Below are 18,128 nucleotides of genomic sequence, written 5' to 3'. Positions count from 1 at the left end.
AAAAAAATTAAAAATAGAGTGGACACTTTTAATGGAAGGGAACCATCCATCCCGTTCCACTTCTATACCTACTAATAAAGCAAATAGAGTTTCTGGTCATCCGTCTAAATAAATACCCTCAAACTTGCTACAAATTATCCACTATGGCACCCATGAATAAGGAAAACGTTTCGTTTTTCTTCGCAAAGTCACGTCGTGTTACATTGTTGTATAGAAATATTACTCATTAGAATCAAACATGCACAAGCAGTTGAGTGGCTCGGGCCACCTTATTCTATCTCTGGAGACCAGGGCTCGAGTCCGAGCCTTCACCTTTTTGCCTCCCTTCCTTTTCTCCCACAAATCCTTACCCACATATATATTATTGGGCCGGCGCATGTGCGGGGCTTTTCTCCCCTATTTTTTCATTTCATTTTTTTGTCTTTTCTTTTATCATCCTTTTTTCTTTCCTTCTTTCAACCAATTCAGGATTTTTAAATTTTAAAAGTTGTGAGTTTTCGAAAACATGATCGAGAAATCATAAAATTTATGTGAATTCAAAAATGTTAAGGAAATCATAAAATTTATGTGAATTAAAAAATGTTAAGGAAATCATATTTTTTTGCGGATTAAAAATGTTGGTAGTTTTGCAAAATTGTTCATCAATTATAATAACTATTCTTGATTTGGAAAACTCGTCAGGAAAAAAAACCATGTTCGTGATTTTGAAAAAACGTTAGTTTATTCAAAACATATTAAGGAATCCAAAACAAATGTCCATGAAATTTCACATTAATTCATTTTTTTTAAAAGCTGATCAATTCAAAAAATGTTGGTGAGTAAAAAATTGTTCATGAATTCGAAAATTGTTCATGCATTTCAAACTATTCGTCATTTTTTTGAAAAAAACAAAATTTGAAAACAATGTTTGTCGATTCGAAAAATCGTTCACCGATTCAAAAATATATGTCTAGGATTCGATTGGATTTTTGAAAGTCTTTATATGTCTAGGCATTGGGAGTAGTTCGTGGTCGATGAGATTTTTTTAAAGTTTTAAAGGTCACAAGTCATGATTATTAGGTTAGAACGTGTTGTATGATTTGCTCCCGTTGCAACGCACGAGCTCTTTTGCTAGTTGTTACTCAATCAAACACGGTGAAGTATCAGGTGAAAATGGCTTTTCAGTGAAAATCTGAAAATTACTATGATGGACTGTTGGATTGATGACGGAGGTCCTGGATCAAATCGTGGGACTGCTAAGAATTCACTTAAACACAATTTAGCACATAACCCCCTCTCTGTATTGACCAGGTGAATAAGGCTTGACTCCTCGTCCTGAGATCTGATTGCTTCGATCATCTTGAGCGCCGCCGCGATGCACCCTTGCCGGCCGCCTAGCGTCGGCCCTCAGCCGGGCGTGACTGGTTGTTCGCCCATCGAGATGGTCGGGAGTGGCCCTCTGTCGATCGCGACTCTCCCTCCACTGGTTGTGTCTCTTGCCATGACGCCCCTCCCACACATAGCAATGGGGTGTTCACCGTCTGCGGGTCACCCTTCATGCATGGTTTGTCTATTATGCGCAGTGTGCAGCCGATCATGAGAATGCTCAGGCTGCTCCATATGAATTATTTTCACCGTTTTTATCAAGGATAGCAGTTCTTTACAAAATCCCAAGGCAAAAGAGAGCCGTAGATCAACCAGTGTACAAAGTAGAACTATTTATTATCCGATACATGTATATTTGGTGGTTGTTGTTGTTCCTCCATTGATACGAACTAATCATTACAGATGGAGCATGAACCTGAGCCTGTCAATGATGGAGGGAACCATAGTATAGAAATTTTGCCTCCTCCGGTCAACCTTGAAAACTTCAGTACACCAAAAAAGAGAGCTACAAGTGGCCCATTTTGTGTGAGTGCCATTATCACCGTAATTTTGCTCAAGTTTTTCCAGCAATCATTGACTTATATGACTAATGGGTGTTTTAATATTTAGGGTTCGTCATGTACACCTGACTGTGATGACAATGTAAAGCCAACCGTAGGTATGAAATTCGATACTATGGAAGATGTTGAGAAGTTTTACAAGGCATATGCACATAATGTTGGATTTTCAGTCAGAATTGGACAGAAAAGGACTGTAGATAATGTGGTGGTTTGGAGGCGATTTCTTTGTGCCAAAGAAGGTTTCCGAACGAAGAAGGAAGAGGAACAGAAGAAGGATTTGAGGGGAGACAAAGTAAGAACACATGCAAGAAAGATTACTAGATGTGGTTGTGAGGCCATGATAACTGTCAAGCGTATGGAAGATGGCATATATTGTATATCACATTTTCATGAAGAACACACCCATCATTTTGTCACACCTAGCAAGCAACATTTAATTAAGTCTAACAGAGAAGTCAGTGAGAAAGCCAAGACCACACTATTCACATGTCATGCAGCTAGCATTGGCACATCCGGGGCCTTTCGGTTGCTTCGTGTTGGTGAGGGTGGATTTGAGTTTGTGGGGTGCACAAAGAGAGACCTGCAAAATTATCACCGTGACATGAGAAGTACTTTTAAGGATACAGATGCTCAAATGTTCATTGACAACCTTAGAAAGAGGAAGAAAATCAACCCAAGATTCTTCTTTGAGTATGCTCTTGATGAAGAAAACCGATTGACACATGTGTTTTGGGCGGATGCATTTTGTAGGAAGAATTATGCTTTGTTTGGAGAAATTGTTTCTTTTGACTCCACATACAGCACCAATCAATACAAGATGATATTTTGTCCATTTACAGGGATAAATCACCACATGGGATCTGTTTTCTATGGTGCCGCCTTGATTGTTAATGAGAAGATAGAATCATACAAATGGGTGTTTGAAATATTTTTGAAAGCAATGGATGGGGCAGCACCAAGGCTTATAGTAACTGATGAAGACGCTAGCATGAAGGATGCCATTAGTAAAGTTATGCCAAACACCATCCATAGGTTATGCATGTGGCACATAATGAGAAAGCTTCCAGAAAAAGTTGGTCCTTCATTGAGAGAGGACGAACATTTCTATAGTGCAATTAACTCGTGTGTATGGGGCTCTGAAAACCCAATTGAATTTGAGGCAAAGTGGTTTTCCATCATTTCTGAGTTTGGACTAGAGGATAACACATGGTTCACTAGGAGGTATGAAATTCGCGAGTCATGGATACCAGCCTACTTCAGAGGCGTATTCTTAGGTGGAACTCTAAGAACTACTTCCAGGTCAGAGAGTGCTAACTCATTCTTCAACCACTTTATTGGTTACAAGCATGCTTTGGTAGAGTTTTGGATTAGGATCGGTACAGCCCTCGAAGAACAACGACAAAATGAACTCAAGGCTGACCATGATTGCCGCAATTCCACACCTCCACTGATTACATCATGGGAGCTTGAAAAGCATGCGAGCATGTACTTCACCCATGAGGTTTTCAAAGTGTTTCAGAAGGAGGTACGTGCAGCTAGAGACCATTGTTTGATTGAAAGCATATCTCAGGAAGGTGATGTGAAAACCACAGTTGTAGGTGGTGACCGCTCTTTGAAGTCTAGGGTGGTTCAATTCAATATATCATCCAATAGTGTGCACTGCTCTTGCATGTTATTTGAGACACATGGAATTCTATGCCGACATATAATCATGGTTTTGAGAGGTGCAAAGTTGAATGAGCTCCCTAGCCAGTTCATTCCAGAAAGGTGGAAGAAAACAGTTAATAGGAGGGCACTATATGATAGCTATGGCAACTTGCTTGAAGAGAATGAGAGTAGTTCTTTAGATTTGGCGAAGAGGAAAATGATTTCTGAGATACACCAAACATTGGATGATACAATCAGATTGGCCGAACACTCTCCCGAAGAATTGGAAGCATTAAGAAATGGACTCCTTGGTATGAAAAGAAATTTATGTCAAAGAGTTGCTGCCAATAACTCTAGTAGACAAGATGAATTCGAGGCATACATTGGTTGTTCTATGCCTAGTGAAGTTGAAATCCATCCACCAACTGATGTCCACACAAAGGGGAGATGCAAAAGAATTAAGGGGCACTTAGACAAGGGTGGAGAAGGAAAGCAAAATAAGGATGGAGGTGGGAAGCAAAATAAGAAAGGTGAGGGGAAGAAAACTGCTGGAGGACCCAAAAAGCCTCGCACGTGTAAGGCGTGTAACCAGGTTGGCTTCCACGATAGTCGTACGTGTCCTAACAGGAACCAAGAACCATAAAGGTAGTTACCGTACATATAAAATGATTACCATTTCGTTATTCAAATGTCCATTCTAACAGTTATGTTCATGTTTATGTGCAGCTTCTTCTTTTCGATTTGAGGCAACCAACTGCTTTTTTATTTTGGTGTCGTGAAAGACGGAATTCAAAGCCTTCAAAGTTGTTACTGAATTCGATGTATTTGTAGAGACATGGCTAGTTGGTTATTTGGAACTACAAGTTCATGTGTTCGTGATTTCTGAATGTGGGCATTGTGCCAATATTTTATCAAGCTGTGTTCCAACTTAGCAAATTGAAATTATGCAAGAATTTCAAGTTGTGTATTCAGTATTTTTTTAGCCTCGCACACAGATTTTTTGCAACGATTCCACCACTCATTTAATCTCAAACTTCCTTTATCTAGAATCTAGATACATATATTGTTAAACATGAGCTCAATTTACAATCTTCACAAGCAAGACTAGAAATTAAGAAAGGTCAAGCCTCAGCAAAACATTACTTCATGTACATGCGAGCTGGAACATGCAGTTAGCAAAATGGCTACACAATGCCTTCTTGATCTCATGACACAATCTGCAACAAGATGCTTCTGGTTCTCCACTATGTTCAACACCAATTCGCCATCCAAAAACTACACGGGAGTTGAATGGATGCAACACTAACAAGAAAATAAATCTCAGTGCACACGCTTCAACATTTGTACAATTCTTCAGAGAACACTAGATGTGCTGAATGTTTCTTCAGACAACTGGAAAACCACCGTCATCGCGGGGTAGCAACTCGGAGGTGCTGGCATCACCGCGCCGCTCTACTTCGCCCCACCGGCTGGTGCGGCCGGTGTGCGCATCACCTACGCACTTAAACTCCTCCGTCGAGACATCCTCGTCTTTACCCCTAGGCGGGGTCGTCGCCTTTTCTCCCTTGCACTGCAAACGCCGCGGACATCCTCGTCTTCCCCGCGGGCGGCGTCCTCGCCTCTGCTCCTCGGGAGCCTGACGCGCCGTTAAGTTGAGCTATGCAGTGGGCGCTCGCCTCGCTGCTGTCTGTGCCCGCCTCACCTCAGGACTCGTTGCTACAGATAGTCTCGAAACTGCCATGGCGTTCCCACGACAGCAGCCAATGGGACGTGCGATACTTAGGTTGGAGTTCGGAATTTCCCAGCTGATTTTGTGTAATCACTGAGAGAATAGGGGGTTATTTGCTAATTATGTTTAAGTGAATGGTTAAGTATTCCACCTTCAATCAGTGGCGTTCATTACAGATCTGACGGTCCACATATGAGTTTTTAGATTTTCACTCAATACCTGTTTCCACAGGATACTTCGCCATCAAACACACCTCGGAAAAAACCGTTACAGGGGCAAAAATGTCAAAAATCTCCTCAGCCTGCGAGCGACGACTGCCACGGCGCAGAAGCCTCGGGTCCGGCGCCAACACCCATCAGTCCAGAGTCCATCACCAATGCGGCCGCCACGCGCGCTGCCGCTGCCGCACTTCACTCTCCCGCCGCTTGCCGGCGAGGACCTCGCCTTCGTTACCGCCCTCCGCGCCCACCTCTCCTCCGCCCCGGAGCTCGCGCCCTCCTCCCTCTCCCGCTTCCTACCCCAACTAAACCACCTCCGACTCTCACACCTCCTCCTCTCCCCGCCTCGGGTGCCCCACGACCTCCTCGGCTCCCTCCTCCCCTCGCCGCCGCCCCCTCTCCCCTTCTCCCTCCTCCTCCACGCCCTCACCCCGCGCCGCTCCTCCGAGCTCCTCGCCTCCCTGCTCCCCTCCGTCTCGCACCAAGCCTTCCCGGAGCTCCTCCACCACCTCATCTTAACCGCTCGCCTCGCCGCCGGGATCCGCGGCACCGGCGCCGCAGCGCCGGCCATCGACGTTCTCTTCTCTGCTTGCGCGCGCGGAAACAAGCTCTCTCAGGCCACGCTCACCTTCCGCGCCATGCGTGCGCATGGCCTGCTCCCGCGGGTCGAGTCCTGCAACGTCTTCATCTCCGCGGCGCTCCGCCTGAAGCGCCCCGAGATCGCCGTGTCCTTCTTCCGGGAGATGCGCCGGTGCCGTATCTCGCCCAACATGTACACGGCCAACATGTTGTTGCGGGCCTTCTGTGCCTTGGGGCGGGTCGCTGACGCCGCCATGGTGCTCGATGAAATGCCGGATTGGGGGGTTGATAGGACGGTGGTCAGCTTCAACACGCTGATCGCTGCTTATTGCAGGGAGCATGGTGGTCTGGAACATGCGCTGGAGCTGAAGAAGAGGATGGAGCTGGAGGGGCTAACTCCCAGTGAGTTGACCTATAACACGATCATCCATGGGCTGTGCAAGGAGGGGAGGATGCGGCAGGCGAATCGTTTGTTGAGTGAAATGAGGGCGATGAGGGTTGTCCCGAACACAGTAACTTTCAATACGCTGATTTATGGGTATGTCATGCATGGTGATAATGGGACAGCATCGAGGGTTCATGAAGAGATGGTTAAGAAGGGAGTTGAGCTTGATATTGTAACTTACAATGCGCTCATTCTCGGTCTTTGCCGGGACGGGAAGATAAAAAAGGCCGAGCACTTGTTTCAGCAGCTTGACAGGCCCAAGCTTGAACCGAATGCTTCAACTTTCTCAGCGTTGATTCTTGGGCACTGCAAGACGCAGAATTCAGAGCGAGCACTGCAACTGTTGAATGTGATGAAAAAATCTGGCTTCCATCCGAATTATGACACATATAAGATTGTTATATCTACTTTCTGCAAGAATAAGGATTTTGAAGGAGCAGTGGATGTGATGAAGGAGCTTCTCGAGATGCGCATGGCTCCTGACAAGGTCTTATTGCATGAATTTTTTGAAGCTCTCTCAAAGGCTAAAAAACTCCACCTAGCAGAAGATCTGCAGTCAGCTGATAAAAGTGGAAAGTTTATTCCATCTATCTATTATACTGGTGATTACAGGAACAAGGGCGAAGAGTAAACTGCATGTTAACACGCAGAGACCAAAATGGTGCCTCGTGAGAATGTACAATTTGTTTGTTTGGAGAACAATATAAGTTAAACCTTTCTTCTTGTACCAATTTGGAATTTGCATTGACACATGCCTATGAACGGTTCTGTTTGGATTAAGTGAGCACAACCTGACAACTATTCTTGCCTGTAGGTAGCTGAATTGCGTGTTCCTGCAAGAAGATGACTGTAGCAAATGGAGTACTACATACCACGTGTCTACACAAATATGTCAACCGAGAATTCTCCATAATCAGATGCTTATGGAGTTACAGGCTTGTACATTTCTTGCAACAACTTTTGTTATTCCATTGACAAAGTATCAGATGTAACTCCACTGGTGAAATTTTGAATTGATTTGTGCTGGTTCTAGCACCAGCACCATATTAGGTAGTTCTTCAAACATCTTCTTGAAACCATCTAAAAGACCATCTGTTCGGAAATTCAAATTCAAATTCAGTTTGTATTGGAGGAAATTTCTGCGAGCAAAGCAGTTAACAGTGACTTCCCCATTTTCTTCAGTGTTGTAACATAGCTTATAAGGCGCCGTGGTTCTCCTCTTTTATATGCCTCTCCACACAAATTTGTTTGAATATGTACTCCCTCGGTCCCATAATCACAAAAAGTAAAACAATGATGCATGAAGAAAACAGATACAATATCTCTCTCAATTATTCAACTGTGAATTTGCATGATGCACAACACACTCGATATAGTAATATATCCATGCCAAAGATTAGTCACTTACATAGTTATAGTTGACTCCTTGTTTGTCTATTAAAGGAAAATGTTAGTAGCTTTCAGCATTTCCATTATGGCAGTCATCCTGTTTTATGATGATCGGGATATTACTACCTTAGCAATATTCGCCTTCACATGCATAATTCTACATTCTGTTGTTTCAGCTTGAGTATATTGGAAGCAAACACAGGCACTAAATTCTAAATATGCACAAGTTGGTCCATATACTCTTCCCATTCCGTCATTATTCTCCATCTTCGAGATACTGTAGATAATGAATTTACTGCTTTTACAGAAGATTCCCGTTTCCATCGTCGGAGCATGTCATTGCTAGGATGCAGTCTTTTGCCTGACAGATTGTAAGACTGAAATTTAGCCTCAAGTTTCTTCTTATGCCGCACTGAAAAGCACTTGCCTAAACACATGGATGCACTATCTGTATGTAAAATATTACTAAGGATTTTACCTTTTTCTCCAATCAAGCTAGCTGGTACCTGGTAGATACTCTTTCTAACTAACACCGGAATTTTGTGACAATGATTTTCTCAATGAAAAATGAAGTTTAAACAGTGACCAACATTGCCGTTGCACTAGTATCTCCAAACAAAGGGTGGATATCACAGTTGGTTCCTGGGATATGACTGGATTGATGACAGACTATTGTTTCCTTGAACAACCATATTTCAGAAGATCACATGCCATTGAGAGAGTACACCACAGATATCTATTTTATGTTGGATTTTGCGAGCACTTGCAACTTGGCTGCATGCTTATTCTAAGCTTAAGCAAGTGACTTTGGCTTGGGCTTAACTGATGAACTGAAGCAAATCTAGGGTTGGCTTGGTTATTGTTTGAGTGATTGACTTGTGAGAGACGCTGCTAAGTCCATCTCATACTACCTCCTCGACCTGTTCTTCCCACGTGAACAAGGCATGATCTTGCCAAATCACCTCAACTTGACCAAAGGGTAAGAGAAGTTTTAGGATAGTTCCAAACAATTCTGAATCATCCATTTACTTTGATGTAATGGCTAGGGTGATCGTATATCCAGGAAACTTAGAGCGTTCTGTCTGATCTTAAGATTCTGATACAGCAAATGGCGACAGTATCATGCTATATTCACTCAGATAATCTTGATCACTAACCTATTCCAGTTTTGCGAAGTATGAGGGCATGGAAATGTCCATAGGCAACAACACTATTGCTGTTTCAGCTAAAGACAATGTGAGCATGGCTAATCCAGCTACAATCGCGAAGCTACAGACTAAGCTGACCAATGGTGTGGCATTCGTCAGTGGCATGCCGATCTTTCTCCATTTTGGTATATCTTCATGCTTCTCTCTCTTCCCCTTTTCTACATAACTAGACCTCGCTATTGAGATGCAAACATGATCTCTGAACACTAAATGCAGCATCACTTAGATTACAACACTTAAGAGACAATGCATCGGAGCGTCGTTAATGCATTAAGAGCCACCTACAAGTGGTGGATAATTTGCATCACGGAAGAGTACGTGCCAGTTACAGCCACAAGCGCGCCCAACGCCAGTATCCCGAAGATGGCGCCGGCCTCCATAGCGGTGCGGCAGCAGTTCATCGACGGCGCCCCGAAGATCCTGAGGTAGCAGACGCATGGCAGGAGCATGGAGACGCCCACGCTGAGAAAGGACCCCACTAGCGCCATGAGGTAGCCGAAGAACGGCAAGGCGACCGCCACGACCACCGTGCTGAGCACCAGCAGCGTCCTCACCGCCACTGGGACCGCGGAGCCCTGCCCTACCGCGACATAGATCCTTTCCTCGACTACCGTCGCGATCGGCGTGACCATGAGCGCGTACTTGGCCAACGGGTTCACCAGCGTTGTGTATATGGCGATCTTGGAGCTGAGCCTCGCCGCCGGCAGGTTCAGCGTCACCTGGGACTGCACGCCGTCGCCGTACATGAGGTACCCAAGCACGGCCATCGAGCCGTAGTTGAGCGTGCACAGCACAAAGCATATCGCCAGCATCTGGTCAATTAGGAAGACAAATAGATCTCACGTTTGGTACAATACATTTCAGTTCAGCAGTAGATGGATGAGGCTGAGGCGACAGGCGAGTACCTTTGGGAACTGGGACTTTTGCTTCATACATGTGTAGAGCGTCGGGAACACCGCGTGGCCGCAGTAGCAGAAGGTGTAGAGGCCGAGTGCGGTGGGGAGGCCGGCGAGCCGCAGCGGCGTAGTCGTGCCTCGCCCGGAGAACCCGATGCCGTCGACGGCCGCCACCCAGAGCACGCTGAGGACGACGACGACCGACGCGAACACGCCTGCCGCGGAGACGTACGCGAGCACGCCCAGGCTGCGCAGCCACGTGGTGGGCGCGACAATGAGCGCGACGAGCACGACGAACAGCTGCTTCCCCGCGAGCGACACGGGCCCCAGGGCGACGCCGGAGTCCGGGAAGAGTTTGTCGAGGTTGTCCCCGTCGAGGATGAGGAAGCCGACGGCGACGAGGTACACCTCGGCGTACAGGAAAGACGACACGAGCAGGCGGCCGGGCGGCCCGAAGGCGCGCTGGCCTATGTCCGGGTACGTCCGGATTGCCGGGTCGGCGTCCATGCAGCGCCCGACGAGGAGGCCGGTGTACCAGCAGGCGGCGGCTACGGCGGCCAGCAGCAGCAGGCTTAGCCACCCGCCCTCCGACAGCGCGTAGGGCACCGACAGCACCCCGACACCTACTCATCGGAGCGTCGAACAGCGTCAGTCCGACGGAATGTGACTATACGAAAGCAACGGAAGAATGACCATGGACGGTCGATGTGGAGGCGCACCTGACAAGGCGTTGACGCCGTTGAGGCAAGTTCGCACGAAGCTGGCGGTGCCGTCGTTCCGAGCCCCGTTTTGTGCCGCCTGCTCCGGCCGCGCGGCCTCTTTCTTCCCGAGAAGCGGCACGGCGTGGCTCATCGCAACGGGGCGACCCGACCGTGTGCTCGCAGCCTCACACTTATGATGAGTACTACTCCCACGCTGGAGAGGGCAGCAATAACGATAATGCTTTGTTTATGCGAGTGCCCGGCATACAAATCCACGGAAACTGTTTGGCCCACGAAACACTGGATGCATGCATGGGGTTTACCAAAAATGCCACACTCGCATGTGTGAAACGTGTACCGAAAGCATGCACAATGCAAAAAGAAAAAAAAGAAAAAAAAGAGAAGGCTATTTTCCAGCCGTGGAAGCTCTCGTATACAAACACACTGGTCGGAACAGTGAGCTGGAGCTAAGTTTGGTGGTGGGAAATGAATTAACGAGCCATGTGCATTAACTGAGTAAACCAAAGCAACACTTGTGCTGGCTGTAGCTTAAATAAGGGGAGGAAGGGGCTCTTTGTAAAAATCCTTAATTTGTTTCAGAATAGCCAGATGTACACTCTTATCCGAACGGAGAAAGTATGTCACAATCTCTTGATTTTTGCGCCCCATCCGCTCTCTATCCCGATTTCCTTTTTATTGTGGCATTTTTCCTCCGCTAACTAGGCTGGGTCTCACAGAAAAATAAAGAGCGACGTAGTGCGTGGACTAGGAATCTTAGGCTGGATGGCACAGAAAAATAAAGAGCGATGTAGTGCGTGGGCTAGGAATCGATCTCCGGTCTTGGTGATTATACTATATAATGGAGAGTATCATACGTTAATATACTATATTCATAGTGCATAGTATCGTATATTGGTATCATATAATAGGTCATTTGTTGTCATGTATAACACATAGTAGTACAACATTTAATATGATACAATATCATGATATGATACTTAACCCTCTCTTTCATAATTTAATTCTATGCTACATTTTTAAAATTGCTTAGCCGGCATTCATGATACTCCCATTACGATCAGCTTCAGTAATGGACCAGCTCAACTAGTGCTAGTTGTTCCAAAATACAGAGAATCTATGGTGACAATATCTTCTTTCGTCCTCTAGTGCATTTGCATGTGGCGAAAAAGTTAGAAGGTTCATTTTTGTGCTCGTAAATTTCATGTAAACATGATGATAACTTATGTATCACAAATGTGATAATTTAGTTACGTTAGGCCTGATAACTTTTGATCCAAAGAAAAGTTTACCAGAACATATCAACATGAGATTTAGTTTCGAAGCTCTCGTCGTGTAGACTTCTTTATGTGAAAACGGTTTTTCAGTCAGACGGACGTTTTGAGCTAGAAAACAATTTGAAGATTAAATCTTTGTGAAATCTTCACTAACATCATCAGCTTTGTTGTTGCATGCATGCAAAGTTTAAAAATTCAACCAGTGGTGTCCCTCTCAAACTCGTTGTGTCATGCTTGTTTGATGGAATCATTCGGTACGAATGTTTAAATTGTTCGGATCTGTTGCTTAACTTTTGAACGGTCGGACGTTAGCATTGTCCAAAAAATAAATAAATAAAAACATGCACACGCACAATGCGAGCATTGTATCATGGTGGTCGTAATGAGAACTCGTGAACTCAGGCCTTTAGGCTGCCCATAATGGTAGTATCATAGGTAGTATCATGCATATCAACTAGGTAATTTTAATGAGGTGGTATATAATTAAATGAAAAAAGAGAGAGTTGAGTATCATATCATGATACCATATCATATTAAATGATGTGCTACTATATGTCTTGCATGACAATAAATGAACTATCCTATGATACTATCCTATGACACTATACATTACGGATGTGGTATTATACCTTAGTACCATATGCATGATACTAGTATATGATACTCCCTCCGTTCCAAAATATAAGACCTTTTAGAGATTTATTAGAAGACTATATACATAGCAAAATGAATGAATCTATACTCTAAAATATGTCTATGTACATTCGTATATGGTTCATAGTGCAATCTCTAAAAGGTCTTATATTTAAGAACGGAGAGAGTACTACTCATTACAACCAGCCTTAGTCCCTCCCTCCAACCGGAAATATAAGTGGGACATGGTTTTTTAATGGAAATTGATTGGTTACAGCCGGATGTAAACGCGATCGCGACAGTCGCTTTCTGCGCTCGCCACCTGTCTTATCTGCCCATGCGTGTGTCGGTCCCCCTCGTCCATATCTCCTGCACTGAATACTGCTCAGCCATAAATTTCTTTTCCAATTAGCACGTACCCCATCTCTCCCTTATTCTATCTCCGTTGCAGTCGGTTGGATCTTGCCGTTGGGGGCTTTCTCCTCACTTGTAGAAGGCGGCCATGAAAGCACCTACACTCCTAGCGTTGTTGTCCAATCGGTGCCATATGGCTCCTCAAGCGAACCCTCCATAACAAGGGGCATTGCTGCAAAGGGCGACTGGAGCTAAGAGATGGACGTGCCCGGAGCTCAGCTTGTGCGTGCTGTCAACGGCCAGTGCATGTGGGACTGGCAATGTTATGGGGAGACTGCTGTGAGCTGTGTGGCGATGTAGTGTGGCGATACCGGGAGTCCGCAACTACAAGTCGTTGAACGGTACTCCGAGCAGCGCGGCCGGCGATGCTGCCCGGTGATGTCGGGAGCAGGACACGGATTGTTGAGTGAAATATTGGTTGACGACTAAAACCATGGTTGCTTCAAACGAGCGGTGGATGATGTCGCCCACGTTTCAACTACTTACTCACGACAAGTCCCATACGGTGTTGCAAAGGGGGTGGTCACAGCTACCATCATGTTGCAACCACAGAGCTCGCCGGTGTCGTAGCCGTGATCGATGCTGCAACCGCAAAGCTTGCTGGCGTCGTAGCCGTGACCGGTGCTGTAACTGCAAAGCTCGCCAGCGTCGTAGTCACAACTAGTTTTTGCAACCACAGAGGTCGCCGGCGTCGTAGTCATGACATGTGCTCCAACCATAGAGCTCGTCGGCATCGTAGTCACGACGGGTGCTGCAACCGTGGAGCTTGCCGGCATCGTAGTCACGACCAATGCTGCAACCGCACAACTCGTTGGCGTCGTAATCGCGAGGAGGTGCTGCAACCGCAGAGCTTGCCGACAACGTAGTCACGGTCAATGCTGCAACCGTAGAGTTGATCGGGACCATATGCACGACCGACGTTACAACAGGAAAGTTCGCTGGTGTCATAGGCGCGACTTGTGCTCCAACCGTAGAGCCCATCGATGCCATAGTCACTACCGGTCCTGCAACCGCAGAGCTTGCCTGTGTCGTACCCATGACCGGTGTTGCAACCATAGAGCTCACCGCCGCCGTGGCCGCGGTCGATGCTCCAAAGGGATGGTCGCAACAACCTCTATTGCTTCGAACCAATGGGGGCGCCCCGACGATGTTTCGACAACCATGAAAAGGCATGTCGCGACATCGTGGACGTCACGATGATGTTGTGAGGTGTGCTTCAACGGCCACGATGATGCTTCGATGAGCACGACAAGGGGGCGTGCCGCAAGGACATTAACGTCCGCAACCATGCTGCAAGACGTGCTTCAATACTTGTGACAAAGCTTTCATGACCATGGCGACATGGATGGCCTCTGCGATGCGTCGATGCGTGCTTGCCTTGAAGGACGTTTAGATGAGGCATGCCACACGATGCTTCGGCAATGCTTCGATGTCCATGGCTACAATGTGTTTTGTGACACGGCCAACCATGTTGCAAGTACTACTGGGAGGGGAGAAGGACTGTTGCAAGTGACCCGCCGACTGCGAGGCGGCACCGTTGCTGGAAATCGGTGTTGGAGGGGGACACCGTCACAAGCTGGCGTTGATGTGAGCCTGTGACGGTATATGAAGATGCAGGTACATCAATGGGGTGTCGCCATGTTGCAAAGCCATTGTCGTTGTTGTTAGCGATTATGAGATGGTATGCTTGAAGGTGCAACGCTGATGGCCTACGTCTGCTTGCTTCACGCGGACATACGGCTGGGCCAACCGGATAATGCTTAGCTAGCCCTTGCCCCTCGCGTCGTCCTCATGGGCAGAACGGGAGGCCATTAGCCCCCCCCTCATCTCCCTCGCCGCCACCAGAGGAAACTTTGGTCGCTTGGCTCAACCCGACAATGACGACGTCTTTCAGCATCATTCTCCTCAAAGACGCAGTCGAGCTCCCTCCTATCCATCCCTCACTTTCCACCTAGATGAAATTCCAAAATCCACCTTGGATTGGGCGACGCCATGCAAGTCACCCTCCATGAAGGCGTTGTCTTGAGAAGAAGGGAGGAAGGGAGGGGGAGTGAGGGAGGGAGAGAGTGAGAGGTAGGGAGGGGGAGGGAGGAGGGAGGGAGATGGAGAGAGAGAGGGAAGGAGGGAGGGAGGGAGGGAGCGAGAGAATGGCTCATGTGATGACGATGGTGTCGAGCGGTGTCGGGTGTTGGTGACATAGTGCAACCGAGTCTCGTCGAGAGATGCATTTGGATGCACGAGCGCAGGACGGTGGTGCGTTCCTACGATATGCACTATGTTAGTATATTACAGTTAAATTAAGTGACAAGGGTGTAGAACTATATGACTCCAAAGTAAAGTTGGTAAGTTGCAATTCTAAAGTAAAGATTATGCAAATGAACTTAGTTCTTTGGATATAGGATTCTACTAGATCATTTGATTCTAGACATACAGGATAAAGTGCTGAACTTAAATTCTAACGCCATAATGAAGGTACCCACAGAGAATTTTGTGATATTGTACACAAAATTAGTTGAAATCTATCTTCGGGATATAATGAGCCAATGTATAAAGGCACACTTGACAACATTGTGCATATGTGCCTTTTACAACCATGGATAGCCTAATAGTTCGTTTGATGGTTGGGAAGAACCACTTACCTCCACTTGATGCGTTGAATCTGAGTGGCCCAGCATAGACTTCAAGATACGCGTGTCTTAAAATTAAATTCTTTGTGTTACATATAATGCACATAAAGTCCAAATGTTGTTAGGATATAGCATCGGTATAGTAATGACTAATAGAATTGGTGATAATTCCCATTTTAACTCAATGACGAGATGTGCAAGGCTAGTATGCCAAGTCGAATGTAAGAAATATTTCAGAAACTGTTATATACGTAACATGTGTTACGGGTTTTGTAGTATGTAATATCATCCTAATGATATAGAGAGAAGTAGTGTGCTTTTCATATCCGTTGTATATGGCAAAGATAACACATTCCTCTTTGTTCTCATCATAAGTTTTGGTATGGAATCTATTTTGACGGATATCTCTATAGTTTAGCAGGATACAGGTTTGACCAATATATATCAGAAGCATCCTTAATGTTACTCGAGTACCCATGAGATAGTAATATGACCCAAGTTGAGTCAAAAATTACATCATCACATCATGAGATAGAATATCTCTTTTTTTCTTAGTAACGAAGGATACATTTTACTTCCTAGTTTGTGATGCATACACTTATTCTCTTCACGAGAGATTGACTCCCCATAAAAATCTATATTGAAATGTTGAATTTTCAATGATGAAAAGGCTTTATTAACATCAAAGTGCTTATACCAATATATGTTGTGTTTTACAATATAGGGTGATGACAAAAACAATAGCAACGTGTTTTTATTGCAATAGTCTAAGAGAATCTCTAACTGATCCCCTATCGAGGGTTAGAGAGGGATAAATTTGGCTATCCTCCTCTAACTGGACCTAACCGAACTCGTAAAAACTATAGTGGAGGAAACTTTATCCTGCTCAGCCACCCGGACTCCTAAATATACTTAAAAAATTTGGCCTCTCACCCGCGGTCGTGTTGTCCCCACCCCGCATTGCGACATCGCCGACGTTGCTTCCGGGTACGGCGACTACCCACCGCCTCTATTGACGCCACACTGCCTCACTTCACCCTCGTCGCCCTCCTGTCCTAGACTAAACCGGTCGTCGGCTGTCTCCATTGCCAGAATCGAGTTCAAACACCGTCACCCTTGCATCGATCCCGCCACCGAGAAGGGTCTCAGATCTTCTTCATCCTAGGCTCATCGTTTACTACTATCGGCTACTTCGGAGTCTCGCCGACATCTAGTATTTACTCAACATCCCCGAACGGCCGTGACACCTTTGTGGCCTCCTTGCAAGTGTTCGACAATGTGCCTAAGTTTTTTTCATCTTTTTCTTTCTTTCGTGAATTGTGTGAACTTTAACTATTATGTTTGGATTTAATATGTGTGCAAATATATGGTTCAATTGTACTACTCCCTTCAATCCATATTAATTGACGTGCGTTTAATACAACTTAACAAGCGTCAATTATTATGGATCGAAGGGGGTATATAGACTAAAATTAAAAAGATTTGGTGAAAAAATACTCCTTAAGTTTAGGGGAGTAGTTGTTGGGAGAGAACTGGTCTAGTTCTCCTCAATAACAAATATTTAGAAATAGAGGAAGTGGATGCTAAATCTCTACTCCTAAAGAAGCAGTTGGTACGTCGTTTGTTTCGTACCACATCTCTCCTTCAAACGATAGCTTCCCCCTCCCACCGATTTTCTCTCCCACCGATTTTTATCTTCCTCTCAAAAACCATGCGCCAGAAAAAACCACTGGAAGAGGAAACAGAAAAAACCGACACAAAAACAGAAACAAACACACGCCTAAAATCAGCATGCTAGGCATCTATGGAAGGAAATTATCCCTGTCGCTCGAAGGAAATCTCCACGATCTGGTCCATCTATGGAAGGAAATCATCCCTGTCGCTCGAAGGAAATCTCCACAATCTGGTCCATCTATGGAAGGAAATCATCCCTGTCGCTCGAAGGAAATCTCCACGATCTGGTCCATCCATGGAAGGAAATCATCCCTGACGCTCGAAGGAAATTTCCACAATCTGGTCCACCTATGGAAGGAAATCATCCCTGTCGCTCGAAGGAATTCTCCACGATATGGTCTATCTATGAAAGGAAATCATGCCTGTCGCTCGAAGGAAATCTCCACGATTTGGTCCATCTATGGAAGGAAATCATCGCTGTGCTTGAAGGAAATCTCCACGATCTGGTCCATCTATGGAAGGAAATCATCCGTGTCGCTCGAAGGAAATCTCCACGATCTGGTCTCGTGCCTCAGCCACCTCCCCTTCCTTTTCCCTCCCTACTCTCCACGATCTAATCCACACCCCTCCTTTCCATAGCCACCAAGTGCCTCGTTGGACGCCCTCGTCTTCATCTCCTCCCACAACCTCTCTCTTTCGCCAACTAGCGTTGTTGGTCCTCTCCAGCCATCGGTCGCCATGTATGATG

General features: G+C 45.8%; 2 protein-coding genes across 3 annotated transcripts; one reads left to right on the top strand and one right to left on the bottom strand.

Moving 5' to 3' along the window:
- The first annotated feature begins 5,638 nt into the window (after positions 1-5,638).
- LOC123426914 (pentatricopeptide repeat-containing protein At4g26680, mitochondrial-like) lies at positions 5,639-7,715 on the top strand. 2 transcript variants are annotated; one of them, XM_045110821.1, is made up of 2 exons: positions 5,639-7,219; positions 7,358-7,715. In XM_045110821.1, the coding sequence occupies exon 1, from the start codon at positions 5,678-5,680 to the stop codon at positions 7,172-7,174; it is 1,497 nt and encodes a 498-aa protein (XP_044966756.1). In that variant the 5' UTR covers positions 5,639-5,677; the 3' UTR covers positions 7,175-7,219; positions 7,358-7,715. The 2 variants fall into 2 exon arrangements, 1 of the variants encoding a protein (XP_044966756.1); XR_006622332.1 differs by having other exon boundaries at positions 5,639-7,250.
- A 1,317-nt stretch (positions 7,716-9,032) lies between these two features.
- LOC123426915 (amino acid transporter AVT1I-like) lies at positions 9,033-11,110 on the bottom strand. Its single transcript, XM_045110823.1, has 3 exons — positions 10,756-11,110; positions 10,046-10,659; positions 9,033-9,952 (listed from the first exon to the last, which is right to left on the bottom strand). The coding sequence occupies exons 1-3, from the start codon at positions 10,886-10,888 to the stop codon at positions 9,422-9,424; spliced, it is 1,278 nt and encodes a 425-aa protein (XP_044966758.1). The 5' UTR covers positions 10,889-11,110; the 3' UTR covers positions 9,033-9,421.
- Positions 11,111-18,128: the final 7,018 nt, after the last annotated feature.

This window comes from Hordeum vulgare, chromosome 2H (assembly GCF_904849725.1).
Source record: "Hordeum vulgare subsp. vulgare chromosome 2H, MorexV3_pseudomolecules_assembly, whole genome shotgun sequence".
In the NCBI taxonomy this organism is placed as follows: domain Eukaryota; kingdom Viridiplantae; phylum Streptophyta; class Magnoliopsida; order Poales; family Poaceae; genus Hordeum; species Hordeum vulgare.
The sequence above is the reverse complement of the archived record's forward strand: the minus strand, read 5'-3'. Positions and strand labels throughout refer to the sequence as shown.

Coding starts and splice junctions, on each gene's coding strand:
- LOC123426914 (XM_045110821.1), top strand. CDS start 5,678: ATGCGGCCGCCACGCGCGCTGCCGCTGCCGCACTTCACTCTCCCGCCG.
- LOC123426915 (XM_045110823.1), bottom strand. CDS start 10,888: ATGAGCCACGCCGTGCCGCTTCTCGGGAAGAAAGAGGCCGCGCGGCCG. Junction 10,660..10,755: donor CGGCGTCAACGCCTTGTCAG/GTGCGCCTCCAC, acceptor TCCGATGAGTAG/GTGTCGGGGTGCTGTCGGTG. Junction 9,953..10,045: donor AAAAGTCCCAGTTCCCAAAG/GTACTCGCCTGT, acceptor CTAATTGACCAG/ATGCTGGCGATATGCTTTGT.